The 14,142-nt window shown below is 36.7% G+C and overlaps 1 protein-coding gene across 2 annotated transcripts in view; it reads left to right on the top strand.

Annotated features, from left to right (window-relative positions):
- RAPH1 (Ras association (RalGDS/AF-6) and pleckstrin homology domains 1) overlaps positions 1-14,142 on the top strand; it is a 105,456-nt gene that overhangs the window by 27,972 nt on the left and 63,342 nt on the right. For both annotated transcript variants that reach the window (XM_049615089.1, XM_049615090.1), the window contains exon 2: positions 9,744-9,863. In XM_049615089.1, the coding sequence (XP_049471046.1) occupies positions 9,744-9,863 (120 nt within the window). The remainder of the gene's footprint in view (positions 1-9,743; positions 9,864-14,142) is intronic.

A 14,142-nucleotide genomic window follows, 5' to 3' on the forward strand; every position in this document is an offset into this window, starting at 1 on the left:
GTTTTTTTTTTTTTTTTTATTTTTTATTTTTGGGACAGAGAGAGACAGAGCATGAACGGGGGAGGGGCAGAGAGAGAGGGAGACACAGAATCGGAAACAGGCTCCAGGCTCCGAGCCATCAGCCCAGAGCCTGACGCGGGGCTCGAACTCACGGACCGTGAGATCGTGACCTGGCTGAAGTCGGACGCTTAACCGACTGCGCCACCCAGGCGCCCCTAGTGATGCTAACTTTTATCACTTGGTTAAGGCAATTTGTGGGGAGATAGTTTTGACAATATGTAAATAGTCTTCTCAAATCTTCACCCATAAGTTTTTGTATCTATTGATCATTCTTACCTGAATCAGTTGTTACTACAATGGTTACAAATGGTGATCTGTCATTTCATCTACATTAATTCATTGGCATTCTATGAAGAAGAGCTTTCTTTCCCATATGTTTGTTTATATCAGAATGGATTCATGGATTCTTATTTAATGGGCCATGTAGCTTCTTCCTGTCATAATTGATTTTAATGCTTAAATTGTCCCATATTGCTCCAGGGACCTCTTCCGGCTGGCCTCTATGCCCTTATGACAGACATGTCCCTATCTTTATTGAGCACTTTCTGGCACAGAAGATATTCTAGGTTCTCACCTTGTTTGTTTGTTTTTTCCTCCAGCCCCAACTCTTGACTCATTAATCCAAGGGCCCCTGGTTACTTTTTGGGTAGAGTGTGTATTTAGAAACCAAAAACTGGATGCTAAGTATTCTAATTGCTACTGGGATGTTATTGCTATTAGGCCCTTTGTGTGGACATACCTACAAACACACATAAACATATGTCTATCTTTATTTCTATCTATTCCATATTTACCTGTCTGTTTGAAACCTTGAGTTCAAACATAGTGATGATTCATCCTGTCCAAATGGCTTCTAAACTGTCTAGCACTCTCCCTCTCGTTGAAGTCGGAGAGTGTATGCACAATATCAGCTGTATCCAGAAATAACTGGTATATAGCAGGGATGGTCCCAGGTATGGAGCAGAATAAGCAACATGAACATCTCTGTCAGCAGTCATGTAAGCCCCATTTCTACTGATATGTATAGTGACTGTATGTGTCTCCTAAGGCTGCTGTAACAACTCATCACACACTGGGTGCCTCAAAACAACAGACATTTATTCTCTCACAATTCTTGAACTTCAAAAACTGGAATATAAACAAAAGAATATTACTATTATTTGTTCTTGTTTTTTGGTTTTATTGGGCTTTTATTCTGTTATTTCAGATTATGGTTTATGGTGTACTATATAATTAGTAATTATAAGATTGATCATTAGAACTTCTTATTTATTAGGAATGTTAGGGGTTTCTTTGAGACCATTGAGCTAAGATTTTTTTTTTTCACTTCAGATAAGGTATTCCTGTTTAGAGTTTAGTATATTAACAGTATCCAATATTATGACAAATACAATGTAAATAAAGAAATGAGGGGTGCCTGGGTGGCGCAGTCGGTTAAGCGTCCGACTTCAGCCAGGTCGCGATCTCGCGGTCCATGAGTTCGAGCCCCGCGTCGGGCTCTGGGCTGATGGCTCGGAGCCTGGAGCCTGTTTCCGATTCTGTGTCTCCCTCTCTCTCTGACCCTCCCCCGTTCATGCTCTGTCTCTCTCTGTCCCAAAAATAAATAAAAAACGTTGAAAAAAAAATTAAAAAAAAAAAAAAAAAGAAATGAATATGGTTCATTATCTTGTGAAAGGAATTCCTTTACCAGGGGTGCATTTAAGTGCTTTATAAATAAAACATTAAATTAGCATATTGCCTTTGATTTGATTTATAGTTTTCTTAGACATTATAATCACTATCAACTATTAAAAAATTTCTTGTTTGTTTTATGCTGTTTTTTTTTTCTTTTTATTATCTTTAGTTACCTTAGAGTTAGTGTACATGGTAATGAAGAGGATGTGTTAGTTACATCTTGGGTTGTCAAAAACTGAGACATAAATAAAGGAGAAGGCATAAGGGGTGAATCATCTCCCTTAGTGGTTCTCTCTTCTGGGTAAGGAAGGATTCATCTTGGCCAACCAAGAGTAATACACCTCTCTTATTGATTTGGGAGGTTTAGTTCCATGTGGAAACTACAAAACTTAGATCCAGATGTCAGCTTACTCTCATAGGACAAAGTGTCATGCAAGTTTCCTGGTGGCCAATTTTCTCAGGTTGCTCCCATGAAGCCTTCGAATAACAAGTACCTTGCTTCTTTCTTGATCCCTTTCAACATTTAGGAGACCATAACTTCCTTTAGATTTGATTCATGCACAGGCCTACAATAGGAACTTCGTTTTTAGAGAATTTTTTAATCAAGATACTTCAGTATTTACCATCTCTCCCATGGTTAGGATTAATGTTCTTTGAAATAGTGGAATGTATTTTTTGCTTTCTTTGTAGCTTGCATAGTACTTGGCATAATGCTGTTTGTAGGCAAAGTATTTGAAGTATTGGACCTTAGGTAAAATTTGGGCCATTTCTGTTGAAGGCCACTAACCCTAACAGAGAAAACTTCAGTGATTGATTTATAAAAAGCAACTTTTGAGTTTTTGAAAAAACTCATCTGCTTTACAAATTAATAAAGTATAAAGTGATGTTTATATAAGAATAGGCTCATAATGGAAAAGAATCCTCAGGAAAAAACATAGTATGTATATGGAACATAAATATATAAATAAAAGAAAAATGAAATTTTGGGAGTAATCAATTAAGGGTCTTATTCTCATGCCAAACTAAGCTACCTATGTTAAATGTGATAACTACAGAAAAGAATGAATGATAAAAAACTAAAAATGTACATAAACATTTATGAGATTTTTGGGTTGTGAATAATTTACTGACCAGAACAGTGCAAGAATTCACCAGGAGGGGCACCTGGGTGGCTCAGTCAGTTAAATGTCCAACTTCAGCTCAGGTCATGATCTCATGGTTTGCAGGTTCCAGCCCTGCATCAGGCTCTGTGCTGACGGTCCGGAGACTGTTTGGGATTCTTACTCTCTGCCCCTCCCCTACTCTCAAATAAATAAACTTAAAAAAAAAAAATTTACACGCTTGATAACTTAAAAAATAAAACTTTTGGGGTGCCTGGGTGGCTTAGTAGGTTAAGTGTCCAACTTTGGCTCAGGTCATGATCTTGCGGTCCATGAGTTTGAGTCCCATGTCGGGCTCTGTGCTGACAGCTCAGAGCCTGTAGCCTGCTTCAGATTGTGTCTCCCTCTCTGTCTGCCCCTTCCCCACGCGCACTCTGTGTCTCTCTCTCTCTCTCTCTCTCTCTCTCTCTCTGTCTCTCTCTCAAAAATAAATAAACATTAAAAAAAATAAAAATTTTTAGCAGTATCTTAAAAAAAGGAAAAAAGACCATACAAAATTAAAAGATAAAACCAGAGGGAAAAGTTGCTGTACATACAACATGGTATTTAATGTCTTGATTCTGTGAAGAGCTTGTGTAAATTCAGTTAGTTTGTTAAATTCCCAATTTCCATTTGGGCAGTTTACAAATGGTACCATTTAGTTCACAGCAGAACTAAAGGTTCTGTGTTGAGGAGTTGTAGATCAAGAAAGCAGTGAATCAAGCACACCTCTGGATGCTCTAGTCACATGAGGAGTTAATGGCCCTCCATTCCCCACAGTTCTCACTTGATGTACATTATGTTGTGTCCTGTTTCTCTCCTCTTCCTTCTCTGCTGTGGCTTCCTCTCTCCTGCTTTTGATGAGTCCTCTTCCTCTTTTTGTGCCTTGCTAATTTTAACAGAGTTTTTTTCTTATTGTTTCTTTTGTCTGATTTACGTTTCCTTCCTCCTGCTTTTATTTTGCAGGAGTTGTATCTTGCACAGTTGGGGGCACTCCTTGAACCTGGAAGTTTTTACAGCCTCGCTTATCTAGTGCCTGTTTTTCTTTGGAATTATTTATCAGATTAGAGCAGCATAGGAGGTTTTTCAAAAACTGTTTTTGTGATAGAGCTACTGAAATATAACTGGTCATAAAAAATGAAAATTTTATCTCAATGAATAACTCAGAAGAAGCTTGGAACTGTGGTATAATGGAGGAGTAATTGAGATATGTTAATTAAGGGATCTTCTCATTGCCTAAATTATTTATGGGCTTTGAGAATACTCATTCCAGGTTGCTCTGCCTATAACCAAATTGTGATTGTGTGAAACTGCATCACTTTTGTCTTGCAAATCCACCCAGTTATAATTATAACACAACACACTGTGCAGTTGTCAGACTTTAGTAGGCATAAAGAATATGTGGGATGACTTGTTCAAAATGTCTTAGGACCCTGGAAATTAGTATTCAGTAGACATTAGACAGACCATCTTAAAACGGACTTTACAAGAAGCACCCCAGATAATTTTAATGTAGGTCATCAGGAGACAACTGGAAATAGATTGCCAATCAGCATCAAGTCCAAACTCTGGTATGGCTTATAATTTTGCTGATAATTCCTTTCCAGCCCCATTTTCCGTGGGTCTGCACCACATATCTTATGCTCCAAAAATGTTAAGTCACTTAGAATTCTCAACATGTCTTACTTTGTCACAACTTTATGCCCTTGCACATCGTGGTCCCTCTGTCTAAAACACTCTTCCCCTTCTCTGCCTTGCACATTCATTCTTCAGGTCTGGACTGAAGCGTCATCCCTTTCCAGTCTCCTCAAACTAAATTAAACTATAGTCACATAACATACCCCTGTTGTAGTACTTAACACAGTGTTTTATCATTGTTGGTTTCCTTGTCTGCCCCCTACTAGATTATACATTCCTTAAAGACAGAGGCTATCATGTCCATCTCTCTTCCCCCAGTGTCTAGCACACAGCAGGTGTACAGCAAATATTAAATTAAATCAAAGCTTCTCTTGCCTCTTTGGAACATTGAGCATGTTAGACCTGGAGAAATGCTGTAGTGGCAGCTTTGTACTGCTGCATTCTGGGAGTTTTCATGTGGTTTTAAGTACATATATACATACATACGTATGTATATATATATATATTTTTTTTTAACAAAAAAACAATTATTTTTGAATTGTTAAAGGGACAAAAGTTTCAGTAATAAGGCACCTTTGTTTAATACCATGTATTTTTCTTGCCACTCTCTAAACATATGACTTGGACTTCAATTTCCATTTGTGTAATTATCTCTACATAATATTCACAGTAGTCCTCTAAATATTAGCCCCTTCCTAATAACTTTTACACAGTTAAAATACCATTTCTGAGTAAAATACCATTTCTCCCCCTACCCCTTTGCTTCTGTGTTTGAAAATACGGTTGCCTTCTGGGGGAAAAATAGACTTGGCTTTCAAAGTCATATATATGACCTTAGTCCTCTTAAAACTCACTTTTTCAAACTCTTGTTTTATTTGAGTCATTGTCATGACAGTTTTATAAACACAGGCTTTCTCCTTTGCTCTTTATAATTTGTCCTACCTGGAATATATTTATTCAAATTCTTAAATCCTACTCTAAGCCCAGCCTTCTTGATAAAGATCACCATTCTATCTCACAGTGAGAAAATTGAATAGTAAACCAAAATATCTCCCAAGAGGAAATCTAACAGGGAAAATATGTTTAAATAATTAACTTCATAGAAAATTTAGTGGAAATAATATTGTTTCTTACTAAGGAATACTAAATGAATTGTTTTGTTGTGTGTAGTAGAGCTTGCTATATGTAAGTTTTAACCTGTAATAATTGAAGCACAATTATTGACTGTTATCTGTAAAATGAAACCCAACCTGCATATAAGCAACAGTGGATCATTCCCCCATTATTTTTGTTTTTACTACATGAAAAAAATAAATGTAAGTTAGCTTAAAATATTAGTTCAATCATTATTACCTGCAATCTGTGATTAGTCTCTAATAAACGTATGATCTTGAAATAATCAGGCAACTAAACCTTCTCATTACCTGACTCCTAACCCTTCCTCACTTTTTCCAGTTCGGTATTTACTAGACATCTCTCAATCTATCTTCAAAACAGAATCTACACCCTCCCCCCACTTCCTGCTCCAAGGAATAGCAGGCAGGACTGTGTGGTTGGAGGGTAGAGTGGGAAGAGAGGTCCCAGAGGTCCCTGAAGTCCAGGATTACTCAGGGTTTTCTTGATCTGCCAGTGACTATGGATTTTATTTTATATTCAGCAAGTCTGCCCTTTGGGGAATAAACCTTTTCGTTTGTGTTAGGGTACATTTATTTTTTCAGAACATAATTTCCCTCAGATGTAATGGAGCAGGGAATTAAAGTGAATATTCCCCTCACCCCCAAAGTACCTAATCTAATAGTCATAAGATAACTTAATAGTATTTGTTCTAGTATGCATTATAATTTAAAAACAAGAGTCATAAGTTCTATTTTCTTTTCCTTAATTTTTTCGTCTTTGGAGGGACAGTTGACTGTTGTATTATTTTATTTGCATTTTCTGATGTTATTTCCAGTAGGGGCATTATGTTGGGAAAATTCAGATTTAGAATTGTGATCTAATTGGAGACAGGTATCAATATGTAATAAGGAATGAATTTCTGTACCAGATTTGCTGACTTTAACAGTACAGCCAAGAGAACTTTGGGGGGGGGGTGCTATTTGGTGTGTGTAATAATTAGAAATGATGCCATTTCTGGGTGTAGGAGAATAAAGATCAACTTCAGCTTCTAGAGAATGGAGAATGGTATTTTAGGGTGTAGATATGTTAAGAAATATTTTAGGACCTAAATTTTTTTTGGAAAAGTCTCTGGATAAGTGTCTTAAGTTAATTTTTATAGAATAACCCATGTAGTGACAGAAATTCAAGAATGGAAAAAATTGGCCAAAGTTACATAAATAGTAAAAGTCAAATAGTTGCTTCATAATTTCCATATTGCTCCCTAGCCATATTTTCCTCTACTTTAATCTGTAGTAATCCAGATAAAACTATTAATGAAAATATTTAAAGAGATTTAATAAATCTGAATAATTATTGAGTTTGACTAATAGGAAAAAACTCAAAATTAACACACTAGTCTTTGATGTGGAGGCTATAGTTCTGTTTAGTTCTGTGATAATTTAAAATACTTATATTCATTTTGAACTATTTCACATATGCTCTACAAAATTATATGCAAAATTATATTCCTATTTTTTTCCAGTATAGCATTTTCCTTATGGGCAATTACAGTGTGTGCTCAGAAGGGAAGTGCAGGCATAATCATTATCTCAAAGCAGAATTCCTGCTAGAATATTTTAGCTTCTGGGTTATTCCAGTGTATTTAATTTTAAGATTAGGAAGGAAGAGGAAGTTGACTTTTAAATTCCAGTTTTGTTGCTTTTTGATCTTCATTATGAAGACTGGATATTACTACCCCTAGATGTTCTCAAGCTAGCAACTGTTATTTGAGTAATTAAATTACCTCGTCAGGTTTTTCTTTGTACAAACATTTTATGTCTTTCTGGGTATATTTAGTGATTAAGTATGATATCAGGTTTCTGTTGAGATAGATCTGTAATTCATTAATGAATAAAAATCCTTGAACTATTAACACAAGTGAATTATAAAAACCAAATTTCTTTAAGACTCAAATGTATGAATTGGGGAATTAGTGGATGTATTTTCCATTTGTCAAGACAGAAAGCCCTGGTGGGGGGGGGGGGTGCAGGGCGCCAGGGTGGCTCAGTCCTTTAAGCATCTGACTCTTGATCTCTGCTCAGGTCTTGATCTCATGGATCATGAGTTCAAGCCCCACCTCGGTCTCTGTGCTGACAACGCAGAGCCTACTTGGAATTCTCTCTCGCTCTTGCTCTCTCTCTCTGTCTCTCTCTCTCTTTCAAAATAAATAAACTTAAGAAAAAAAGAATGTCCTGATTTATACATGTTTAAGGTAGTGAAATTAAGAAATGAGAGTTAATCAGTTTACATTAGAGATATTGCTAAGCTATGATCCTTTGTAGTATTAAGCTTAAGAAAATTATTTTCCTTAAGTGATTAAATGGGATATGATCTGATTTTCCACATCCTTAGAACTAAGTTCAATTTGATTTTGCAGCATTATTTGACTCTGCAAAATTTTATCTAGTAAAATAAGGTTTAAAATTTAGTTTCATGATACTTCATTAGACAATGAAATTCCTCACATAGCATACAACCACATTTTAAGGATCACAATTTTGTTGATTGTTGCTTTGGAAGTATAATATGTGTACAAATTCTTATTTGAGATTAGGATATCTTTAATCTCTGAGGGATTGTTTAAACCAATTGACAGGCAGTATTCCAAATATTGCCTAGATCCACTGGCAATTATTAGTGGAACAATAATTATTAATTATTAATATATTATATATAATATTAATATATTATATATCACAAGTTAATATTAATATTAACTTTAATTAATTAATATAAATTAATTTAATTAATATTAATAATGATATTAATATATTATTAATATAATATATAATTATTAATTAATTAATAATTAATAATTAGTGGGACAAAATTAGTGTTTCAGAAATGTGAGTCAAGAGTATGGAATATAAAATGATGATATTCATTGTGTCCCTGGGAAAGTTAGTAGGTATTACTCCAAGTTGAAGGTGAAGGACTTGGGGTCAAATTAATTTGGAATATGTTGGTTTAAGCAAAGGTAATCTTTACTAAAGATGTCTGAGAGAGAGCCAAGCCAAGAAACAGACTGTTAACTGTAGAGAACAAAATGAAAGTTACCAGAATGGGGAGGTAGGTGGGGAGATGGGTGAAATGGGTAATGGGGATTAAGGAGTGTACTTGTGATGAGCACTGGGTAATATATGGAATTGTTGAATCACTCTGTTGTACACCTGAAACAAATATAACACTGTATGTTAACTGTACTGAAAGTTTAAAAGATTTTTCAGAGCCTTTATATTGAAATATAATAATCAGATTAATATTACTTTAAGAACTTTAAGTATCTGGTCAGTAATTGATCTTTGTTTTGTGTAATCTTTTTTGCCTCCTCAAAACAATGTGTAGGTTCCATGTCAGATATCCTATGATTAATGAGAAGGAAAATATCTCTTCTTTCATGAAAGTACACTTGAAAAATCATACATATAGGAAACTTTGTATAAGAATTTAAAGTTTTCAATTCCAGTTTTCTAAAGTTTTTTAAATTTCAATCTGGTTCCTTCAATCTTGTAGTAACTAATGAGAAAATAAGATAGAAAGAATATAGGAGGAGGAACTAATTCAACAAACTAACCTAGATAAAATATTTTGTTTTGTCTTTTCTCTGAAGTGATTTTTGGACTGAAGTTTTGCAGGATACATACTTATTTGCATCTAAACAGATTTTTACAGAATAAGTGAGATAATAACTTGCTGGATTGAAGTCTTCTGAAATTGTTTCTCTGTGGTGTTTGGAGTGTTATAGGATCAGTTAGTGGAGAAAACTGTACTACCATAAAATCCTCTGATTAATGGGAGGGCTCTGCAATTTTAGAATTACTGTTAACTTGTGATTCTGGTCATAATCTGATACATTTTGCTTTTTCACAATTTCCTAAAAATTTGAGACTTAAGTGCTCATTCCTATTCACTTGTCAGTCCTGTCTCCATTAATGATTTCTAGTTCCTTTGTGTAATGTGATCTCTAGTTTTGAAGATTTAACTCCAGAAAGTTGTGATATATATCACAAGAGATACTGCATAATTTTTCAAGTTCAGCCTGTTACTCTTCTTTCTACCCAAATATCTGTATTTCAGATGGAGCAGCTATCAGATGAAGAAATTGACCATGGTGCTGAAGAAGACAGTGATAAGGAAGATCAGGACCTGGACAAAATGTTTGGAGCCTGGCTAGGGGAGCTAGACAAACTCACTCAGGTTAGAAATAATACTTGAAAAATTATTCGATGATTTTAGTCATCACTGTGTGCTAAAAGTTTACTGTGTGGACATAAGGATATGGATATAGGTTTCATTTTTAAATACTGGTACAAAGGGAAAATGTACAAAACATTCAAAAGTCAATGAATGTTAACTCTAGAACACAGTGTTATCTTCTGTGGTTATTTTAAGAGGTCTAAAAACAAAAAAATACTTGTTGCAGAAGTTCTGTTCATCTAGAGGGATTACTTAAAATCTCTTTTGTAAATTGAGATTGCTAGCTAAAAAAGTTTTAAAACCTAAAATCTAAAAGTCTAAATTTTAGCAAATCTTATTACATAACTTAGTAAATATGAATATATTTTACAACATAAGTAATGTCTTCATATGCAAGTATTTTCTATTACATAATTCTAGAATACTGACAAAACTTCATTCCTGGCTGCATTTTAAAATAGTGGCAAAGCTTTTTCATCTTGTTTTATTGGATCTTGGGTTTAAAAAAGGTGGAATAGTGGGGTGCCTGGGTAGCTCATTTGGTTAAGCATCCAACTCTTGATTTAAGCTCAGGTCATGATCTCACAGTTGGTAAGTTTAAGACCCACATTGGGCTCTGTGCTGACAGCACGAAGCCTGCTTGGGATCCTTTCCTCCTCTCTCTCTGCCCCTCACCCCGTTCTCTCTCAAAAATAGGTAATAAAACATTTTTTTTTAAAGGTGGAATAGTAACTCCATGCTATTTCACTGCAAATGGCATTTCTACTGGTTTGGTACTTGTATTCTTCCCAGTGTTTTAAATTTCTTGCCATATAATGTAAAGAGCCACTCACCAAAAAAGTTGGCTCCTAACCCAATGCTGTGACTGTTTTGTTTTATAAATTTTTTTTTAATGTTTATTTATTTTTGAGAGAGACAGAGTGTGAACGAGGGAGGGGCAGCGAGAGAGGGACACAGAATTCGAAGCAGGCTCCAGGCTCTGAGTTGTCAGCACAGAGCCTGACGCAGGGCGTGAACTCATGAACCATGAGATCATGACCTGAGTGGAAGTCAAATGCTTAACTGACTGAGCTACTGGGCACCCCGTTGTTTTTTTTTGTTTTGTTTTTTGTTCTTGTTGTTTTTGGTTTTTTATTGTATAAATGTGTCTTTAGAGACAAAATTAAAACCATTGCATGCTGTGGCTTACTGCTAACAAGTTGCTTTTCAACACTTTAGAAATTTTCAAAAAATGGTTTATGTACTTTATTAGCGGCTTAAACCTCAAGTTTTTGTTTCATTATTTTAATTTACTACAAAGTGTCATCTGTGCACCTGTATCATACATACTATGTTAATGGGATTTTCAACTTTATATTAAATTGAGTTTAACTTCTAAGTGGTTGGTGAATCCTCTAAAATCATTTGTAAAAATTTTTGTGTATTTGCCTTTTCTTGGAAGAAGGGTCATACATAGCTTTTACAAAATTCTCATGATACTTCCCCCCACCCTGCCCAAACACCCAAAAGAGTTAAAAACCATACTACTTGGTTACCAATTTCTTGGTGTCAAGGAGTATTTCTTAGTATTTCCCTTGTTCCCCCAGCACTGTGGGCACAGCAGATAATTATAACAAGTATCTGTTTATTTGAACTGGTAAATAGATGGACTCTTAATATGTCCTCAATTATATTCAAATTCTTTTACAGAAAATATTATCTACCTATTACTTTTCATTTCCACTGAGAGAAGCATTAGGACTTAAATTGCAGAAGAACTGGGTTTGAGGTTGAAAGAATTTCCTGACAGTTTTGTGAAACTTTGAAATAAGGCAGTGAATGGTTATAGAAATCCTTCATATGATAGCTTCAAAAACTGGTTGGACACTATCTGAATGGATTCCTTTTATCTTGAGACAAGTGAATAAAGAAGGCGCCATTCTAATCTAATTCCATGATTCTACAAAAAGACTATCCAGCATTCTTTTTGTATTTGAAATCTATTTGATTTTAAATAGAAATTAAAGTTTTAAAAGACTATTCCTAATATTTGCAAATTTATTTAAATAGACACCAACTACTGACCTTTCCCCTGAATTTCTCTGTTGTAAACATCTTGTATTCTTTATTGTAGAAAGGTTAGAGAGGAAAAGTGTCATTTAAAGAGTTAGCAAGATAACTTACAAGACACTGTCCTTAAGTACAGTGTAATTCTAGACTTATAGGCAGTATCACAGCTGGATTACATTTTGTCCTCCTCTTAATAGAGTTTGAGAAGAAAAAGGATATTCTGTCGTTGTTTGAAGTTGTAGCCACTCTCTGTTGAGATCTTAGGTCTTAGAACTTCTGGGGAAGATGGTGGAGTAGGAAGATCCTAAGCTCACTTGGTCTGATAGATACAACTAGGTGACACCCACATCAGTGTAAATGACCCAGAAAATGACCTAAAGACTGGCAGAACAAACTTTCCGTAGCTAAATGTAGTGAAGAAGCCACATCCAAGAGAGAAGGAAGGGCAGAGACATGAGGGAGGGGCATCCTGGGTGTGGAGAGGGGAGAGAAGCAGATGCTCACATGAGGGACCCTGCATGAGGAAGACATATCCCCATACATTTGGCTTCGAAAACCAGAGGGGCTGAATGTCCCTTCTTATAATCAGTGGAGCTTAACACTTAGAACTTTAAAATCAGGGGGCTTGGCTCTGGGAGACCCAGAAGGGCTAGAGGAAACTGCCCATGAAGAGGCAGCACAACAAACAGCCCCACTGAGATAGAGCATAGAAGCAACAGTTTGAAAAACACTTGGGGTAAAGGAGAGGAGGATTTGTTTATTAATCTCAGAGTGTGTGCTGGAGGGGCAAGGATCATTGGGGACTTCTCCAGGAGCAAAGGAGCCAGCTGGCACCATTTCCCAAACCACCCTCCTAGCATAAGCCCACAGACACCTGTAGGAACCAGATCAGAGCCAACCCTCATTACCTAACTTGCTAACAGTGTGCCCTGCTCCAGCATTCTGCAGACATGCACCCTCTATCCATGCCTCAGCTCTGGGTCTCTTCCCATAGCAGACCTATGCAAACCTTGTTAACACCACACATTCCACCCCACACTTCTGTGGACCTGCTTCCCTCCAACCTGGTCTGCCTGTTCCAGTGGCGTTAGGTCCCCTGCCAGAGCAGACGAGCCCAAATCTTGCTAATACTGACCACCCTGCCCTGTGTTCTCCTGTGGTCCTGCCCTCTCTAATAATGCTTTTGGCCAGAGCCCATCCAAAGTGGTACCACAAGCCTAGCAGGGTGAAAGCAACTCCAACAGGGATTGGTGCCACTCCAAAGTGACTCCTGCCCTGGGACTTGGCCCAGCAGTGGCCCAGCAGCGGACTGGGGGCAGATGCCTAGTCTGACTGCAGGTCCCGCCCAGCAGTGAAAAATTTTCAGGGGATAACAGGGAGAGAGCCCTGCAGTTTGGTGTGATTACAGCTCTAGCAAACACCTGGTCTCACTCAAGTCAAGCCCAAGGTGACCCCATAATGGCCCACTAATGACCCAGGGACCAAACCCTACCCACAATAGGCAAAGAGAACCATTGCAGATGACTAGGCTGAAGGCAAAAGCAGGTGAGCCACGATAGCACTACAAAACCTCTTCTCTGTAAGACCAATACTTTCAAGAGCAGGAGACATAGCTGAATTTCCTAACATGTAGAAACAGACACAGAGAGTTAGACAAAATGAGGAAACAGGAATATGTCTCAAATGAAAGAACAGGACAGAATCACAGCCAGAGAGCTAAACAAAATGGAGATAAATAATATGTCTAATAGAGAATTTAAAGTAATGGTTATAGAGACAGCTCACTAGACTTGAGAAAACAATGGAGGACCTCAGTGAGATCTTCAGCAAGATAGAAAAATTAAAAATACAGTAGATGGTGCACCTGAGTGGCTCAGTCAGTTAAGTGTCCTACTCTTAATTTCAATTCAGCTCGATCTCATGGTCATGAGATCAAGCCCCACGTCAGGCTGAGTGTGGAACCTGCTTAAGATTCTTTCTCCCTCTGTCCCTCCCCCACTCATATGCGCGCGCACGCACACACACACACTCTCAAATTAAAAAAAAATACACTAGATGGAATAAATAATAGACTAGAAGCAGAAGAACAGATTAGCAGTCTGGAGGACAAGATAATGGAAAGCAGTCACGCAGAACAGGAGAGAGAAAAAAATAATAATACAGATTGAAAATAGACTTAGGGAACTCAGTGACACTAACAAGTCATAACAACATTTGCGTTATAGGGATC

This window comes from Panthera uncia (assembly GCF_023721935.1).
Source record: "Panthera uncia isolate 11264 chromosome C1 unlocalized genomic scaffold, Puncia_PCG_1.0 HiC_scaffold_3, whole genome shotgun sequence".
NCBI classification, from domain to species: Eukaryota; Metazoa; Chordata; class Mammalia; order Carnivora; family Felidae; genus Panthera; species Panthera uncia.